We start from the raw sequence: 20,103 nt of genomic DNA on the forward strand, positions 1-20,103 counted from the left end.
CCCCGCGGGAGGGGGCGGGGGAAGGAGGGCACAGGCGGCGCGGCCGGATTTGAAGGCATTCGTGATCGTTTACAGCATCGGGTCCTTATGGAGCAACGCTTACACATCGTCCCCGCCCGCCGCCGCCTCCGGGGATGTGTGAAATACGGGTCCCTATCTCAGCATCCCCCCTCGCAAATGTTTACAAAACTGCCATAAATTAACTGTTTGCTGTCTGCCCATACGTGCTCCCCAGCATGCCCTGGGGATGCCAGGGCAGCCCGTCGGGTGGAAGGCTGTTAGAAATAAAACAGACCACAAATGTCCGGTTCCCACTCGGAGCCCAGCGCCACCGCGTCCCCTGGGACACGTCCTGCCGGGTCCCGCTCCTGCCGGCCCTGGGACGGACAGGGACAGGGCCTCGGAAGGAAGCATCGTAGCTATTGTGACTTTATTTGGGCAGTTCTTAGCTAAATTTCAGGTCATACAAAAAAGTAACTGCCTCTTATGCAGCCGTGTGAGGACTGCTGCTTTCTGAAGTTACACTCGCTGCTTAGTAAATATTTCCTATTGCGATTTAAAACTGCTTCTTAGTTTGCTTTTTGCAGAAGGAAGAAGAAACAGGTCACTAGTGTTTGCCTTCCCAACTTCACAGCTGCTAGAGCTGGCTAATTGTATCTGGTTAAGCACAAAGAAAATACAGATATTTGCAGAATGCATGTTTTCGGCCCAGTGAAAGCAAAAAGTCTGTAGATGTTTGAGAAAAACATCCATTATATCAGCTGCAAAGAAAGCCAGTTTTATTTGGTGAGTGACAGTGATTTCTCTCTGAGGTTTCTTCAGTTTGGCACTTACAGACTGCTCATTCCTCTCTCATTCCACCTCTTAACCGTGGTCGGCCAACCTGCTGATCAGTCAAACTGTAGAGCACCGCTGTAGATAGCTACTCATTTCAGAAAAAGTTGTTTTCCCCGTGTGACTAATGCAACAACACCCTTATAAAATATGTATGTGCTCATATGGCATGGGCATCTAGAAGACCTCTGTGGTCATGGAGGCCTTAGCAAAAAAAATACAAAACACAGATTGCATCTAGGAAAAACAAAATGTTGACTATGAGTTGAGCTCTACTGCCAACGTACCCTAGAAACCAGTACCTCAGTTGTTTTCCCCATGTGACTAATGCAACAACACCCTTATAAAATATGTATGTGCTCATATGGCATGGGCATCTAGAAGACCTCTGTGGTCATGGAGGCCTTAGCAAAAAAAATACAAAACACAGATTGCATCTAGGAAAAACAAAATGTTGACTATGAGTTGAGCTCTACTGCCAACGTACCCTAGAAACCAGTACCTGTAGGTGGGCAAAGCCTGACTGCATAGAGCCCTGCTCTGCCACGTGTAAAGCTCTCCAGAAAGTTGAGCACAAATAGCGAGGTAATGCCTAGCGACAGCAATCCACCGGGTGCCAGGCTGCTGCCCAGCAGACCTTTGGAGCTGGCTTGCCTTCTCACTTTGTGCAAGAAACCGTAGTGCGCCTTGATGAATTTTTCTCTCATTCTTCTGCAGCACCAGGGATGTTACATTTCTCACCCTCGTTTCTTTTTCTGTGAGCACCTTTGTCCTCATATTCTTAGAAAAGGGGATTACTTCCCCCTCTGCAGGGGCCAGCCGGAGTTCAGCACTGTTGCTAGGGCTTGGAGTTTGGCTCTCTCGCCAGTGCCATCCGTTTGCTTTTCATGCTTCACTTGGTCAGCATTTAGCCTGTAACCAACTTTTAGAGCACTTTCCACCTCTCTCAAGGAAACAGCAAGAGAACTCTTTTCTTTCAACTCCTCTTGCTCTTTGGAGCGATCGATCTGTGGAATATAGCTCCTCCCTGACAGGCTTGATCTACTTCTCTTTTCTGGGATCACAGAGTGGCAGAGAAAATAGCTGTCCTGGTGTAAGTGCAGGGGTTTTTCAAGGCTTCCCCACAGACAAACCAACCTGCCTCTTGGGTCACATCCAGAGCAGTCTACAAACTTAAATGGGCACTGGTGAAGACGTCTCATCCATCTACCTACCTACCTATCTGTTGAAGGCAAGTAATTTCCCCATGTCCTTGGGGGGAAGCCAAGTGCAAGATTCTTTAAAGGAAATAAAATAATTCTACCATTAAATAAGGGATAAAAATCCTAAAGGTTGACCCTAAGCATCTTACTGACAACTTCTGTAACCTCGGTGACTGACAGAAATTGTCCTCAAGTGTTATTTGCCTTATTCTTTGCTGATAATCCTTTTGTTTCTTTAAATCTTGTCTCGAGTAGTTCAGCAAAGCAGAAGATCTTCTAGCAGTGCAATTCAGCAAGAGTTTGGTTGAAAGCTTCAACATAATTTTTTTAGTTAGCTGTTGCAGCTGTAGCACAATGAATAGACACATCCAACAAGGTCTGTAGAGTGGGTATTTGAATCTCTCCGTTGGCCAGTCAGAAGAGCAATTAACAGACAATTAACAGACAAATTCAACAGTAATTTGAAATCATAATCTTAAATCTTGAGGGACATAAGGTGAGAGTTGATTAGATGTACATGAAATAGATATCGATCCCTAAGATCTCAGTGAAGTAGTTGAATAGAAGCTTTTGTTCTCTGAAATGAAAAGGGTTAGCGCCTTCAAAAGTCATTTTCTTATTACAAACTCCTGTCCATAGAATCTTTGTGGAAAGCTTTGGCTAGCTAGCTCAGCTGAGAGCTTACATGGGACATTCTGTGAAGTCATTTAAATGAAGGGATTCATACGCATTATTGTGATACATGAATTCTCATTTCTTCAATATGACAAAAAGGTAATCCCCCAAAATTCCTTCTCTGATACTGTGACACATTTGAAATGTTATAATTTTCCCCAATAAATTTCACTTTTGATTTTCCTCAGTATATCATTGCTGTTCAGCTGGCAGGGCTTGGTTGCAATAAATATTTGTCTCAGCTAACTTTTTTCGCTGCATGTGTTCCTATGTATTTGCTAGACATCTTCTCAAAACCAAGGATAACGATTTTTTTTCTGCAGGCCATGTGCAGAACTTGAAAGAATGGAAGAGATCAAATAGAAACAGGATTAAATTTAGCAGATATTTACAGATAATGCCTCTTTACATATTTGGCTTGTTACATACTCCATTGCTCTCCAGCTCTCCACTCTTCACATGCATGCTACTGGGTGGTCAGTCGGCTACCGCCAATTAATTAGATAACAATCTAATACAGACTAGAGTTCTTAAAAGACTAAGAAATTTTATTCTAACAGTGTGGTAATAGACTACTGTGCTAAAACAAACAGAAGATAGAGGCTATTGAATAGTCGTAACTAAAGGAAGGACAAAGGTGCAATCACTCATTATTACTGGCTAAATAGCAATAATAAATAGCAATCAGAGTGGTTTCTAGGTGATCCACAATGGCAAACTAGTTTTGAAAGCTTAAAGTGTAAAAAGAGAAGGCTACCCAAAGGTTTCAATATTAATTTCAGAAGAGGCTTCATGCATTTAGTCCAACAGAAATGAAATTTATAAATGTTAATGTAGAAGTGTGGATTGTGTTTAATGTGAAAGCCATACTGACCATAATACATCTGAATTACATCATTTGAACTTTTTCAGTAAGTTGATGTTGGAAGGTAGTGAAATCAGTTCTGCCCATATTTAAGAGCAGGAGCTTAAATGCATTGCTATTTCATGTCTTAAGCTCTTACCGTTTAAACCAGAGTATTTTTATTCCATCAAGATTACCGACTTGATTTCTGTGTAGTTTCATGCTGCTGTAAAAGAGGAGGGGAAAAAAGCTGAGGGAAATTGAATTTTTTTCTATGTAAGTAGAAAAATCTTTCTGTTTTATGACAGCCTGTAAAAATTGATTGCCTGTCTTAACGTAAACAGATGGTAACAGATCCAGGATGACTGACATTTACTATGTTCGTGCACAGCTCCCAGGGGACTCTACTTTTAACATAATCCACTGTGCCTGCACATCCAGCAGTTTGGAAAAATAAACACAAACAAGGATTTCCACTTTTAAAGAACTTCTAGTAATGAGTCTACTGAGTACTCAGTGACTTCTGCTGCTCATCAATATAGAAAGAAGCTGCCTGCACCGTTTGCATGACCAGTGTTGTTTCAAAAGTCAAAAGCATAAAAAAATGCGTATTTGCGAAGGGACAAACCTACCTATTCTCTATCTCCCAGCTCAAAATGGGAACTACTACTTCTTCTACTCCTCTGTTATCACTTTAGATCCCGTTCAGGTTTGTCCCTGTTCTTTAGTCTCCTGTTTTGTAATGTACTCTTTTATATCACCCTTTTGCTGCTAATTAGATATTTTATCATCCCTCTCATCCCACTCTCAGGTAATTCTTGCCTCCTTCAATTATTTTGACTTCTGTTCCCTTTGCCAGCTTGTATTAAACACCTTTAGAAACAACTGAAAGCAGCAGTAAGCTTTAATGACAGCTGTCAGTAAAAAACTAAGACTTAAGGGGAAAAAGGTACGTCAACCAGAATCCTGTTTATGCTCTAGCTACCTTTTTTCCTTTAAAAAAACCCACTTCTTCCACATCTAGTTATGGAAGTTTCTTGTTAGGAACTGACAAAAGAAGGTGACGAAAATCTGGCATGCCTAAGTAAAAATTATAACAGGATAAAAGTAAAATATGTGCCTAGAAAATGTTAATTCACTTGGTTTGGCTTTCACTTTCTTGGCTTTGTTCCACCTACCTGCGTAATTTTATGTATTCGTTCCTTAGATTTTTGTTCCACCTACCTGTGTAATTTTATGTATTCGTTCCTTAGATTTTTAAAACTGTAAGCAGAGGATGTGTATTTGTAAGACCGAGGTAGAACTGACTAAAAGGAGTTAGAAAGAGGATAGTGTTTTATGTACTTGTTGATAGACAAACTCAAAAATCTTTCCAGTAGCTCCTGAAAGATGCATATGCATCACTTAGCAGACACACACCTTACCTATCAGCAGTAGTTTAAGTTAGTAAATTGAGCTTTGAAAGTAAATCAATACCTCATTAATTCAATTACATTTTGTAAAATCTGAACGTGTCTGGGTCTACAGAGAGCATGCTTCTCTTAATGCTTGTTTTTAGTTGTTTTAAAAATCTTCCAAAACTTTGACAAACGTGTCAACACCAAAAGGCCAGCCAGCTTTGAGATTGGGTTCTTCCTGGAATTTGTCCCAAGACTTTCCTTTAAAGTATATACAAGTGACACAAAACTATGCACTGAACTTAAAACAGCTTAAATATTAACAATTAATAGAATTTCAGACCGGCAGTACAAACATTTTTTGAGAAACACCGCCTGCCCTGCAAATTTATACTCCGTTTTAAACTCCACTCTGGACTATGCTTCCATAATATGTGGGGATGGAACAGAGACCTCATTCAACTCAAATACTTTCCAAAAGAGTTTTCCATTAGACATATTTGAGACAGAGTACTTCTTTTGTCCAGTCTATGTGTTTCTGCAGTGGTTTTAGCAAGAAGCAGGAGATAATTAAGATAAAAAGCTATATAGCATTTGAGAATGCAGGAAGAGAGGTCTTAACGGAAACCTAGGCTAGGATACAACACAGGGGAGAGATGCAAGAGAGAAAGTGAAAGATTCTAGAAATGCTGTAAAATGTATTGCTGGTAAAGAAACCTCTGAATATTTATGGTCTCCAATACACTTCATTTTAAAACAGAAAGGGTTTCTTCCTCAGGGAAAATCTAAAGGTTGACATAATTTTTGTAGGTTTTTTTTTTTAATGAAAAAGTTGTGCTAAAAACCATCATTATAAGGAATTATTAAATGGTTCAAGGCTAGACATTTTCCATACACAGAAGTATAAATGATAGGCAAAGCTTGGAATCTAATTATTATGAATGTTGCATTGCACACTGCTACTCATATAAGTCAAAGAAATGCCTGTGTTCCTTGATCTGGCAATTTAGAAGTAGGTAATTTTTGATCCTTGCTAAAAAACCACCCAACAAACTAAACTAAAACCAGACAGAAAAATACCTCAGCAACGCTACCGGAATGATTTGAAGAAACATTTCACTTGAACAATTCCCAAATATCAGCGCCTGTTAAAAATCCTTTGCAAGCTGTAAAACTTCTATCCCAAATGCTTCTGGAGAAGACACAGACGATTCCATAGCAAAATGAGGGACCTTTCAACATTTCTGTTAATGGTAAACCACTCGCACGATGGAATGGGCACATTGAGCCAAATCCCCCAGTCACGGTGGTTTAATGTCTAGCTTAGTTGAAGAAAGTGCCTTTAGCCACACACGCATCAACTGATTACATCACCAACTACCCGCTGGTAATGACTTCTAGCAATTTTTAGAGTGAAGCAGTTCTGCTAGAAAAGGTATCTTTCTGTCCTCTCCCTACGAAAGCATCCTCTACCCTAGCAAGCACGGAGAGCGTATGCTAGCTGTTGGTCCCCACAGCATTTCCACGTGCATTGACAAGTCTTAGGACATCGGGAAATGATGCAAGTGGCTTTGGGGAGAGGGAAAGGAACGGGAAGCAGGGACATGGAAAGCATAAGGAAGCAAAGGCAACAGCAAGAAGTTCGATATGAATTGAATATGAATTTTACATATAGAAAACAACACCCTAGTACTTGCTACCGAGTTGGACATAAAATTAAGCTAATGGAATAAATATAAAATGTAATTAAATTAATAGCAATGGTACTGAATGTAAAGTTGTAGAAGAAATGACTCAATTTGGTATTATACTTTGTTTCACAGAGTAGAACGATCGCATTTAAAGGACTAAAAGGGTAAAATGGAATATGCACATTCATCCTTAATGTCCTTATGTTAAATTTTGTTACCTTTTCTGATATTGTACCGCAATGGTGGCTGTGTAAGTGAAGGACTACTCTCTTATCAATAATCTAGAAACTGCTTCAAAACTCCACATATCTTGTAATTCACAATAAAAATACCAGTGCCACAATACTAAAGAATTGGGCAATAAAGACATATTAGTTGGTCAGATGCAGTTACTTTGAATTATGGCACAGTTTGACTTTAGTTAATAAAGTTGTCTGACATTAGAATCATTGCATTCAAATAGAGGTTAACGAGACTTAAAATTAAACAGGTATTTCATCAAACATACAATAAAGATAATTGATTTTAGGTCTCAATTAGGAAAGAGGAAAGCTAATTCTGTATTGCAGTACAAGGCTAGAAGCCACAAATTTTAAGTTCCATCTTCTTTTAGAAGATAGAACAAGCAAGTGGTTGTCTTGGTATTTATTTCTTCCTTTGTGAAATACTACTACTTGTTCACTGCAAAAGTACTGTAAGGCTCATCTTCAAAATTCTTTTAGCATTAAAAAAAATTTAGTACACCATTATAATTAGCAATTTAGCATAAACTTAATCAAAGTTATTTTAGTATAACACAATGCAGGAGCCCGTTTACATTTCACTAAGAAAAGCTCAATGTATTTTCTATGAGCTGAAGTCAGTACTTTCAGGTTGCCATGTATTTGTTCTATTCATTCCCCGTCTGCAATACAATCACGACGCTTCTATTATTTGTCTCTCTCAAATGGAATTATCTTTTTTTAGAAAAAATTATTTATTTATTTGTGTGTGTGTTCACACTCCTTACCTTAGAAAAGTTTTTCCTTTGGTTATTCCTTTGGTACGCTCAGGAATAACCATAACTTCCATTCGCAAGAGCTGAACAAACCCCACAAAATTCATGCTGAGCTAGAATCTGCTGGTTTAATTCCCTGCTGGGAGTCTGCCAGTTGGGGAACGCTGACCAGCAAGTACAGGTCTTAATTACACAAATCCAGAAGCTGCTGCCAACCTCTCCCCATTGAGAAGCATTTGCCTTCTAGTGTTCTTCTTGATGAACAGATTATCACTCAAACATAATTTATTGCTGCTTTATATTGTAAGCAATTAAATGAAGAAACCTTTTAAACTCAAGGGAATTTTAATAGGTTACTTGCAAAATGTTATTGCAGGCAACAACTTGTACATGATTTTAGTTCCAAACCCACCAAAAAATTATACAAATCAGCATTGTAAAAGTGTCAAATTAACGCCTTACAGGCTTTGCTGGCAGAATTAATTTCTAAATTCTAGATGTGGGGAAATGTTACTCTCATTTTTTTCCTTTTCCTTTTTTTTAGAAAAATTTACAAGTGAAATATTACTACAAAACTTTTTTATAAGGAATTTTTGCAAAACATTTACATTTTTACCATCAACTATTTTTCTGTTTCAAAATCATTATATAGATTTAATACCCTATGCTGCACATCAATTCTTGCGGGATGACAATTCAGTGACATGCATAAAAAAACAACACAAGGCATTAAAATAAAGACTTAAATACAAATATTGTTGCAATAAAACAGTTATAAAATTGAAAAATAGGACCTAAACATCATGCTTACCTAACTTTGACAAATTAACTTTTTCTCCTAGATTACACACTTTTATTACTGCTTTCGTGAAAGAATGTGATAAATAATGACTTAACACCAATTTCTAATGTAATCGGCAACACATACACAAACCTAACCAAAGAAAGTATATTGTAAGAAAAAAACTATTCTAACACTGGAGTTCTACCATGGTAAATACACTTTGCACTGATAATTACAATAAAGCAAAATTTTTAACGGTGGCAAAGGGAATGAACAGTGAAATGCCATTAAACAAGATACTACTGCACATCTGTGCCCTATTACTTACAACAGCTATATCCCACTGAGTCAATTAAAGGACATTGAAATTTACGATCCTTTTAAGACAGAAAAGTGGATTCAGAATGGTATGCAGAACAGACCGTCAAAATGTTTCTAATTCCGGTGGTAAAATGTGCACCTGCTAACACAAGTTAATGTACTTGAGATGCTACGAAGCCAACCAGGTTTAGGTTTTGATACATCTATAATAGGGATTCATTGCAGATTAAAAATTACTTCAGTTTCCTATCTGCATACATAAGTATGCATGAAAAAATTATATATGAAATGGTTGTGCAGAATGCTCGTAACTTCAGTTTACAAAAATGGTTAACTTCTAGGAAACATGGTATTAACATTAGGAAAGTTTTTTCTTTGCATAAAGAAATTTATAGCACTGATTGTGAAGCATAATGATAAAATATATATTTGACGTTTCATTTCCTATATAATAAAATTAACAGTTAATACTACCTAATGTTCATCTGTATTAAATGTAACATCTAATTGATTCTGGTGTTTTAAATCCAGATACATCAGTTAAGAGTACTTTAAATAAAATATACAAAATAATGTACAAAACCCAACTAAAATTTAAAGACTCTGTTACAAGTCTACAAAAGCTTTAAGAAACTTGAAATTTATAACCACAGTGTAAAATTGTTTTTCTTTAATCTCAAAGCTTTTTATGTAAACTGAAAGTATAAAATACCTTCAGCTTAGTATTTTGCTACAAAGGGCTGGCCTAAAGTGTACACAGTGTAAACAATGATTGGTATTTCTCTTGCTTCAAAAATACAGAAAACACCACAAGATTGATAAAGTATTCAGATGAGAAGTATATGTTTCGTGAGGGAATGCACAAGGTATCTGTTATGTCTCTCAAACCAACAGCTACCAAACACATTCTTCCTTTCGTAATTTGCAGGGAAAAAAACCAACCTTATCCTTCTTGCACTGTACTTACTTTAGTTACATCAAAAATATTTTGGTGTATAAATTTTTTAAAAAACTGGTCATGAGAATTATTACCAAATGACTGTATGTGTAAAAGGTTACATTTATGCCTATGGGAAGTAATTAAAAATCCTGAGTATGAAATATTTGGCCATCTTTCCTCCTTGTACGTACTGGAGTTTTCACATACAAAATGCAGTTCGTTTTCGTTGTCATTGTTTTTCATTTCCCCTATTTTCCTATTAAACTGGCACATCTGAAAATGTAACCGAACCTTTGAAATCAAAAGCCGTGTACTAAAAAGGTAATTATATTCCCCTTTCCCCAGTTTGTTTTGTGGTTGGAGGCTCAATGTAAGACTTGATAGGTAACAGATATTTATTACCAGCCCACATATTATCCTTGAAGAGAAAATAAAGACAGTAATATTTAGGGGAAAAGAGAGAAAATGTTTACTTTCAATACCTTTTTTTGGTTAAAATGTGATAATTAATTCTTTTCTTTGGCTACTAAGTCAAAGCGTAAAGAACTCGGCACATTAACCACAATATAATAACTAGTATTTACAGAGAGAAGATACTGGAGAATGAGCTACAACACTCAATTGTCTGATTAATTTCCATGAATTCTAACAAAATTAAAACATTGAAATACTTAAGATTGAGTTTTTATGATTCATGTTATCTACGAGTTAGAAATGGACCACGGATATTTTAAATATAATGAAATGAAATACCAAAAATTGACACAAAAGTTGCCATATTCATTTTTCATCCTACATAAAGATACCATTACTTTTGTAAAATCTTACGTTAATATCTTTCTATGGTTTTATCTTTCCTACTGTATACACTAATTCTACAAAACCTTAGCTCTCCAAACAAAGAGAGGAATTAGAACTCACTGATTGTCATTTATACACACTACTACAATGTAGTGGTCAAAATTATTGAGGTCCATCTCAGAACCACTTCGCAGCATGCATCATCCAGCTGCTATTTGAGTAATTCCAAAACTTGAGAAAAGACGGCCAAAATCAACTGACGTGTTCTATGGACTGAGCAAAAACCTAAAACATTTCCACTATCATTCAATCTGTATTCGGTTTTGCTGTGCCTTATGGGAAAAGGATGTTCTCATGAAAATATACAAATTTGTTTTAAAAACAAAGTACCTTCATCAAATGATATTAATTCTAGTCAAGGTCCACCCTGTTTTACATTGATATTATCTGATTTTATAAACACGTTAACATACAATGCTAAAATAGAGGGGGGGAAGTTCATTTAAAATCATTACATGATATACAGACATATAACTAAAAAAGTACAGTATGGAAATAATATTCCCCCATCTGTTTATCCAGTACATCAATTTGCGCTGTTTGTATTTTTGAAATTTTTGTCTTGTTGCACCGGTGTACACTTCCCATGCTGACCCTCCAACCTGGAACACTTACAGAAGCCATGACTGAAAACATGATTTCCTGCTCTGTAATCCACTTTACCAGCCCACTTCCATATCCTGAAAGGTATGTAAACTTAAGTGCAGCACTAGGTGTCCATATAAATGATCCTTTCAGAATTCTTCCATGTTTGTTGAAACATTAGGGGTTGCTGGGTTTGAATCTTGAGAGATGGCAGCAACAGTGACAATTCTTGGAGAACCAAGAACCTCAGTAACTGAAGAGTCCAGTTCTCCTGAGGTAACAATAGCAAGGGCTGTTCCACCACCCTTCTTGTTCTGATGAGTTTTGACATGTTTTGAGAGATGGTCACTTCGCATAAACCTTTTAGAACATTCTGGGCACTCAAATCTCTTCTCACCTTTTTTAAAAGAAGAACAAAACCAAAATGTTACTGAAAGAGAGCATTGAACACCTTTTGCTTGATCATTTGAATCTGACCCTTTTCTATTCAACATTTGAAGTGTCTTTAAAAGGATGCAATGTTTTCTTCTTTACCTGTCTGATTTCCAGGTCACAGGCTTTTGGCAATCCACTCTTCACTACTAAAATGTTCTCAACAAATACTTGCTATGCTGTGATTATCTGGTGAGAAGTTTGAATTTCAGGTCACCAGAGAACTTTCATAAACTTCTATAAACCTGACAGAGTAGGAGAGGTAAAAGCCCTGAAAGAACTACTTGATAGCATTTTTTAAGAATGCTTTTGCTATTTAGATTACAGTGATGAGAAGGGAATTTGGAAACATGAATCCCAAAGCTCCATGAGGATGTATGAAATCTATGTCAAGAGAGATAAATTCACCATACTAAGAAGTCCTGCCACTGTTCAAATGTAATTAGCGCTTAGACTTCGAGTGCTATCTTTTGATGCTGTAAGTTGGGAGGAGGGGAACCTTCTTGGGGCTAGAAATATGAAGGCTGACAAAGTCTTCAGTTTCTAAAAGGTCCACCTTTCCAATCTGACCTGTAAAGAGAACTTGCTTTATCAGTTCTCACTTGAAACTTCAAGAAACTTCCCGAGAAGATCAAATCTCATGTATGGACGAGCCTCTAAATTTCTTGAGGATTGAGCTAGTCCAAGTGAGGAAATGACAACCCTGGTCCATGGCCAATCCTACACACTCAAGAAAATTAGCCAAATCTAGATCAGGTATTAGCTAATGTACATCAGCTATCTGTGATAAAACAATCATCTTTTTCTAGCATAGGTACAGAAGAACAGTTTGAACAGATCTCATTTTATTTATTTGATTTCAGAGTCAGCTTGCATAGATGAAAACTGAAAGCTACCACTTCCTCTGTTTTAAAGTTACTTTATTGACATTTAAAAGTAGTTTTCAGAGATCCTAATAAGTGAGATCTTTCATATCACTGTTTAACCATGGCCACTATGATTCAGACTAGCTGTACTATGCATATAGAGAGGGCTGACCAACCTGTGTGGGTTCTTCTATGTCTTTGTAACTCATCGCTCCTTGTAAATCGCTTGCCACAAAAAATCCAGTTGCATACAAATGGTCTTTCACCAGTATGCCAGCGCAGATGTGCTCGAAGATGAGATGTCTTGCCATAAACTTTTCCACATCCTTCAATATGGCAGATATGTTGTTTCTTTTTTCCTGGCTCATTGCTGCCTCTAAAAAGATCAAATTTAAGCAGGTGAGTAATTATATTCTAAAATATTATTAACTATTAGGAAAAATATTTCATGGTAATAGAGACAATTATAATCCCCTGTCTAAAAAGAAATATATAAACATACTTTCTAACAGGAAGCATTAAAAAATGTAGGTAATATAAGAAAATCTCATGCCCAAATGAGGCAAACTGTGATAAGAAGCCTAAATACATACTACTGATAAAATTTACATTTACCTTCCTTCTCCCTCTCTGCAATTAGGACATGAGCAGGCAACTCTTCTCAATCTCTTGCCAGGTTGCACTTCCTGGTCAGAAGCTTGTTGAGCTTGTTGCAGCTGCACTTGTGTTATCTGATCAGGACTAACAGCACCAATTGCTGCATTAGCAATGCCACCTACTGCTACAGTAACAGGAGCTATTGTGGCTTGCTGTACTTTTACCCCATCCTGTCCTTGCTGTTGACCTGTAAAATAAGAAAGTGTTTGTACTTTTTATTAGTCATTTCAATAAGTGAAATGCACAGCTAAACTTTGTACGTTTTATAGAATAAAAATTTGCCTAAAGTTAAGGGAAGCCACAAAACAAATATTAAATCCAGCCATTTTCCTGAAGCACTACCAGAGGACTTACCTGCTAGCTTAGATAGCCCTGTTTAATGTAATTTGTTATTAGAACAGTACAAGGCTGCAAATTACTGATACTGAAATGTGAACTAGTTTAACAAGTGTTTTCTTTTCTTAAAAGCTGAGATAAATGAGAAAGCATTAAACAAGATCTTACACAGAAAGATTGTTAAATCGATTGCCAATTAATGTCTCTAATAACCTTTGAAAACATATCTACGTTCAGAAAACTACAATTAGCTCATTTTAAAAGTTGCTTTGTGGCACATATAGAATTGTCACTTCTCCTACAATCTGTCCTGAATCAACATTGAGCCACAAAGGAACTTTCACAAAGAAAAAGAAATGTTGTAGGACTAGACTTGAACAAACTAGCATACCAGAGCTTTGTTAGGTTTTTTTTTTGTTTGTTTGTTTGTAGGATTCTCCACCTGGGACAGGGTAATCCTGGTTATACATACAAACTGGGGGATGAGAGGCTAGAGAGCAGCCCCACGGAAAGAGATCTGGGGGTCTGGGTTGATGGCAAGTTGAATATGAGTCAACAGTGTGCACTGGCAGCCAAAAGGGCCAACTGTGTCCTGGGGTACATCAAGCACAGCATAGCTAGCTGGTTGAGGAAGGTGATTGCCCCATTCTACACTGCACTGGTGCAGCCCCACTTCAAGTACTGTGTGCAGTTTTGGGCACATCAATATAAGGAGGACATCAAACTATTAGAGTGTGTCCAGAGGAGGGCGACCAAGATGGTGAAAGGTCACAAGGGCAAGACTTACAAGGAGCAGCTGAGGTCACTTGGCTTGTTCAGCTTGGAGAGGAGAAGGCTGAGGGGTGACCACACTGCAGTCTACAACTTCCTCAAGCGGGGCAGTGGAGGGGGAGGTGCTGATCTCCTTGCTCTGGTGACCGGCGACAGGAAACATGGAAATGGTATGAAGCTGCATCAGGGGAAGTTCAGGTTGGACATTAGGAAAAGGTTCTTCACTGAGAGGGGGTGGTCAGTCACTGGAACAGGCTCCCCAAGTCATGGCAAGAAGCCTGTCAGAGTTCAAGGAGCATCTGGACAACACTCTTAGTCATATGATTTAGTGTTAAGTAGTCCTGCGAGGACCAGGGAGTTGGACTCGATGATCCTTATGGATCCCTTCCAACTTGAGATATTCTCTGATTCTATGATTTTCTTTTGCACAAGGGAGTATGTTTTCAAGAAGACTAGAAAAGCAGCTTGACTGAATCAAATGGAGTTCTAAGATTGACTTGATGAATTAAGAATTCAATTTCATTGCATAAGTTCATTGATCTCATTGGCTTTCTTGATCAAAGGAAATCAGGATTACTGTCTCGATATTAAAGCAAAATAAAGACTATTCCAATATAGGTAAGAAGCGTAGTTTCTTGAGCAGCAGGGTAATACTTTGTTTGCTTAAAAAGTTAGTACTACACAGTCTAAGAAAATAATGTGACAAACTAATTCTGATATGACTTCAGACACAAAGATATGACTTCCAGCCACAATCTGACAACACTGAATGCCAGTCCTGCCAGTAACAGGAACGGGACAAAATACCATTACATGCTGCCATTTTCAAAAATTCAGTGCCTTCATACAAATGGGAAATAAGAGGAAATACTACCTACTTATTGAGAGAGTGTAGTGACCAACCAGAATTCCTTAGAATAGACTATAATATTTTAAGACTTGAAAGTCCTCAGTATTGAAGTATTAATTGAAAACTTAGAAATCCCTTGGAGGTAACACGATTCAGAGACATTCAAATGGGTACTCCAACTTACTTGTCAAGCATCTGTAACAGACACCATCAATGGGGATAAAACTGAGAAGAACACTCTCTCTGAAGTCTAAACTGCCTAGCTACCCAGTGAGTTCATATACAACACAGCATGGGATAATGACTACTTCATTCACGTGATTGCTGAGGAGCAATATATGCTATCTTGTATAACACCATGATGATAGCCATAAATGAAATCTAACACACACCACCTAACACCACCACATACACGCAGATAGGTTAGGACTACAGAACATGATACACAGAGGACCTCCCAAAGTGACTTGACTGTCTGCTAACAGGCCACTGCTGGCTACAGGAAATAGAATAAGTCTGTCTTGTGCCTAGGTCAGTACCAGGTTATTTTCACCCAAAACACTGACCAAATTTTTCCAGTTCTCTCTCTTGGTTTCCATCTGGAACTTGCACTTGCGCCTAGATATGAATAAACATGAATTCCTTGTTTTCTTAAGCAGGCCACAAATATTGACAGATGCTGAGTACTTTTCGTTCTCTGAAAAGAACAAGGACAAACCCAGAAGAGAGAACATTTGAATCCCACTTGCTGTTGGACAGATAGATATTAAAACAAAACAAAAAAATTCTAAAAGAAGTCTGGTATTTGCAGCAGAGGAACCATAGAAAAAGAGTTACAGGCTTAATCTTGAGTGCAGAGCCTCCATATGTCTAGGATAGAACAAAGTCTTTCTTTTCAGAATAGCTATGTATGGGAAATAAATTTATTTCCCATATTCTAATGGGAAAGAAAAGCACTCATGAAAATCCTTGAGGGAGAATATGATAGGGTAAGGAGAACACTGGGGTATAAATGCAAATAGTAATATCTACTTGGGTCTAACAGTGGCAGAAGAGGACACAAGAGCTTCCAAAGAAAGTGCTAGTCCAGGGGCAATTCCTTGTCAGGCTGTTAAGCTGCTGAAGTGTTGACCGAGTGCTATGAATAACCAGTCAAAGGCGGCTGATAATTTTTGTTATATCTAATGCTCATCTTAACAGGATAATGTGATTGCTTGCGTTGAAAACCAGCTGCAGGTTTTGGTTAGCCAAAAGTAAGCAAATTAACAGGAAGAACTTGCTCAGCTTGTAGTCTTTCACAGAGCACAAACCGCTCTCCTGTCTGTTAAATAAACCCAAGATGCAAACTCCTTTAATTCACAGAGCAGCACTATAAATGGTGAGTCTACAAATGGTTACCGCAAAAGTTAAAGATGTAACAGATATTATGGCCACACCTACTGCAGCCTCTTATGCTGTTTTCATTATCAGTCACGTTTTCAAATACATTAATAAGAATTATCCTTTGTCATTACAGTCTGTTAGAGGGATGACTCCATCCATGTCACAAAGTCCTATTTGAGCAAAAAAGTCCTGGGACCTAACCAGTCTGTGGTCAGAACACAGCTGAAGAGCATAATTTCCCCTCAATTTTCCCTTTCTCTCTGATTTTCTTGAATTGATACTAAAGTTTCAATGCAACTTTCCCCCAGGTTTCCAGACCAAGGCTTTCCAAGTAAGATGTGAATTGAGGCCCTTTGAACCCTGAGGAGGACAGCTCCATTTTTCACTCCATCACTAGTGCTACAGTGATGAATGTCCAGCACATAACTCTTGCTGGATCTGACCAATCCACATTTAAAAATGCTGAACAGGCTTCCCCATAAAAATCTGATATATTGTGCTGATTCGATATGAAACAACTTTCAGTCTCTAAGTCATGAGATGACCAACCACACAAGAGTCTTCTAATACTTCTTCAGAATATTGAGTACCACTGCTGACACACACTTTATCTGCTCCAAACTTTCCCTCCCCCATGTGAGGACCATGCGTATCTTGGAGTATAGGATACACACTACTGAGCTACAACCTTAATTTATTTATTAAACATAAATATAATGATACATCTTGAGTAGAAATTCTTCACAGTAACTGTAAAGGTGATAATAAAAATAGAAAAGAGAAAATGCCAAAAATCAGTTGCTCAGGCAATTACATTATCCATATGGTTTCAGTTAAACAGTAATTAAATGACTGGTCTTTAGATGGCATTAACAAAGTTATTACATTTTCTAATGTGAATGTTGACTTTTTTCTTTAAATTAATCTCACTCCCTTCCCTTGTATTCCACTTACTAAATTCAGAACAGAGGGTTCTGAAACTCTCAAAATATCACACAAATAGCCTTATTTAAAGATCCAGGCCACAATATTCAATAAGCAAACCTCTACTTTGAGGTACAAGAGTAACTGAGGGAAGGACACATACCTGATAAGTATTCTTTGCCGGAGATTTACATAGTTATCCAAAAATACTGGAAAGTTCAACAATGCCATTCCTGGACTTAACTTTTGTTTTGAACTCCTGAAAGAGCATCCCAACCAGCTAGCACACTAGTAGCATACAGGATAGAAAGAAATGCATCTATTCTCATTTTAAAGTTGTTAAACGTAAAATTATTCATTCTTGCTCTTTGAGAGTAAAGTGAATGTACTTTAGACCAGTTGAAAAATCTTTTCTCTTGAAGAAAAAAATCAGAAAATTTCCACAAAACAACTGACAGAACATGCCCTCGTCTAAATCTCAAAGTGAGCCTGCTATAGTCTTGAGTTGTATGAGATTTTGATTTTTTTAAACTATACACTAGAATCCACTATGGATCACTAAGGGCTTTAAATTTTACATCATTTATACTTATTAAGGGAAGACAAAGGAATTTCATTATTTCTTAAATCAAGTTTGCTGAAGAAAAAATACTGATAAAACTTAACTGTTGATAGGAGCTTGTCAGCAGCCTACAAAATTAAATCGGGGCAACTTCTAAAAGTTTATGAACATAAGGATTTTTCAATAGAGAGGATCTAGATACAAATTAGCTTTTTGTTTGAAACAAACCCTGCTTATTCTGAAAAGAGGTGGCTGAGATAATGTTATCCATACAGGAACAAAATGATCTCCTGACACTTTCTAGATGGAGAAAAAAGACCTATTAAAAATAATCCATATGACTTCTTACTAGTAGCATTAAAATACTATTTAAAGCCTCCCAGAAATTCTGCTACAATCATGAGATCACTTGACATTACTTCTCCCTGACATACTCCAAACCACAAGACCTGATATCACTATACTTCACCATTCATAATCAAACAGAGCTCTCATGTTTCAACACAGATTTCAGAAAGAGGTCTAAACAAATCATTACATGAGGTAACAAAGTCACACTTCAGTTCATCTATGTTATTCTACATGAGTTGTCACAGCAGTCACCGCACATTTACACCTGCTTTTAGAAGACAAAGAGTTTTTCTCAAGTTCCCGTGATTTCTTTAATAGTGATTTCCTGAAATTTTAAAACATTCTTTATTAACAAAAGCATTACTGAATTTTATTGTACATGCTGTCAAGTTACAATGTTAAGTTACAACAAAATGTTAGTGTACAAAATAACACTGATACCAACTACTCCATTGCATTTCACTTTCTCTCAGGTCTAAGTTCTAAGTTTCTCTCTTTCTTTTGGACAGTAACTATTTATTTGACTACAGGACAACATACAAACAACAAGGCAACCTGATGTGGTATTTATTTTGCAAATCAAGTGCAGTAAGACTCTCACTCATTGCAATATTGCATATATGATTATGACTGAATGTAATTAAGAATAACATTATAGAAAGCTTCTCAAATAGAAGAACCTGCATGATTTCAGTCACTAATCTTTCCCATTTAAGCAGTTAAGTAAATGCATTACTTATTATTACAAGATACAGGATTATCAAGATAAAGGATTGCACATCCTTTGTTCTTCAGCATCACTTACTCAGCTTTCCAATTTTGCAGTAGAACTGCACCTTAGCAGTTACAACACATATACACTTTCCTGTATACATGAGTCTGTAACACATTCATGCAAGAAAACTCAACAATTTCAAGTAATTACTATGAAGTCAAATAATCTCTCTCTCACTCAATCAATTTTAGGCTTCAAAGCTTATTTGCAAAATAATAACTCCCTAACACCACCTGGATGATTAAAGAAAGCTAATGCATGGTACCTAGGAAGTACTTTCCTACAGAGTGATTGACCACTGAAGATCATGGTTACTAGGCTTGGCCATCCATCGTAAGTCAAAACAAGTTTCCTTTTACTACATATTGCACCTGCATTCCTATTCTTGTTCACCTGAAGTAGCAAGCATGAAAAACTACTGTTTGAGGCAAACAGGGCAGAAAGGGAAGGAAATGACTTAACTTTAATGATCCACAGAAATCATGGGAGTCAAGCTTTAGAAAAATGGATTTGGAAGGAAGAAAAATTTAAGACTAAGAAAAGGACACTTCTAGTTCCCCAGAACAATTTGTACAGATTTCCTGTTGCTTTTGTGCAACCAGCATTCAGCCGTCAAAAAGATGACAGCATCAATGACAGAGTTATCTCAGTAGCATGCATCTTACTACAAAATCTGAGGAACACTCTGCAAAACGTACCTACAGCCAGAGTGGCTAATGTTGCAAAAAAGAAAACTTGTTCAACTTCATATTCTAAAAATGAAAGAGAAGGTTGCAACTGACATCCATAATTCAATGTATATTACTAAAGGACAGCTAAGTAAAGTTAATGACAGTCTGCAGAGTTCCAAAGCTCTACAAGCATCAGAGCTGATGCAGCAACTCAGCCATTCAACAACTTACTGATGCAAAGCAATGGGGGAAAAGAAGTTTCTTATCTCCCCTTCCCCTGCATACACCAACTACAGTCAGCTTGCAAACATCCTTTACTCTAACATTCTTTTTCCACAATGACATACAGTTAATTTATAGTAAAACAATATTTTTATATATAGATATATTTATT

The 20,103-nt window shown here is 37.2% G+C and overlaps 1 protein-coding gene across 1 annotated transcript in view; it reads right to left on the reverse strand.

The window, feature by feature from the left end:
- Positions 1 to 8,204: 8,204 nt before the first annotated feature.
- The window catches only part of SP4 (Sp4 transcription factor), a 26,044-nt gene continuing 14,145 nt past the window's right edge, over positions 8,205 to 20,103 (reverse strand). Inside the window, exons 3-5 of the mRNA XM_009282052.2 lie at positions 13,045 to 13,273; positions 12,606 to 12,805; positions 8,205 to 11,528 (exon numbers count right to left, since the gene is read on the reverse strand). Of these exons, the coding sequence (XP_009280327.1) occupies positions 11,281 to 11,528; positions 12,606 to 12,805; positions 13,045 to 13,273 (677 nt within the window). The 3' untranslated portion in view covers positions 8,205 to 11,280. The remainder of the gene's footprint in view (positions 11,529 to 12,605; positions 12,806 to 13,044; positions 13,274 to 20,103) is intronic.

Source organism: Aptenodytes forsteri, unplaced genomic scaffold (genome assembly GCF_000699145.1).
Source record: "Aptenodytes forsteri isolate BGI_AS27 unplaced genomic scaffold, ASM69914v1 Scaffold164, whole genome shotgun sequence".
Taxonomy (NCBI): domain Eukaryota; kingdom Metazoa; phylum Chordata; class Aves; order Sphenisciformes; family Spheniscidae; genus Aptenodytes; species Aptenodytes forsteri.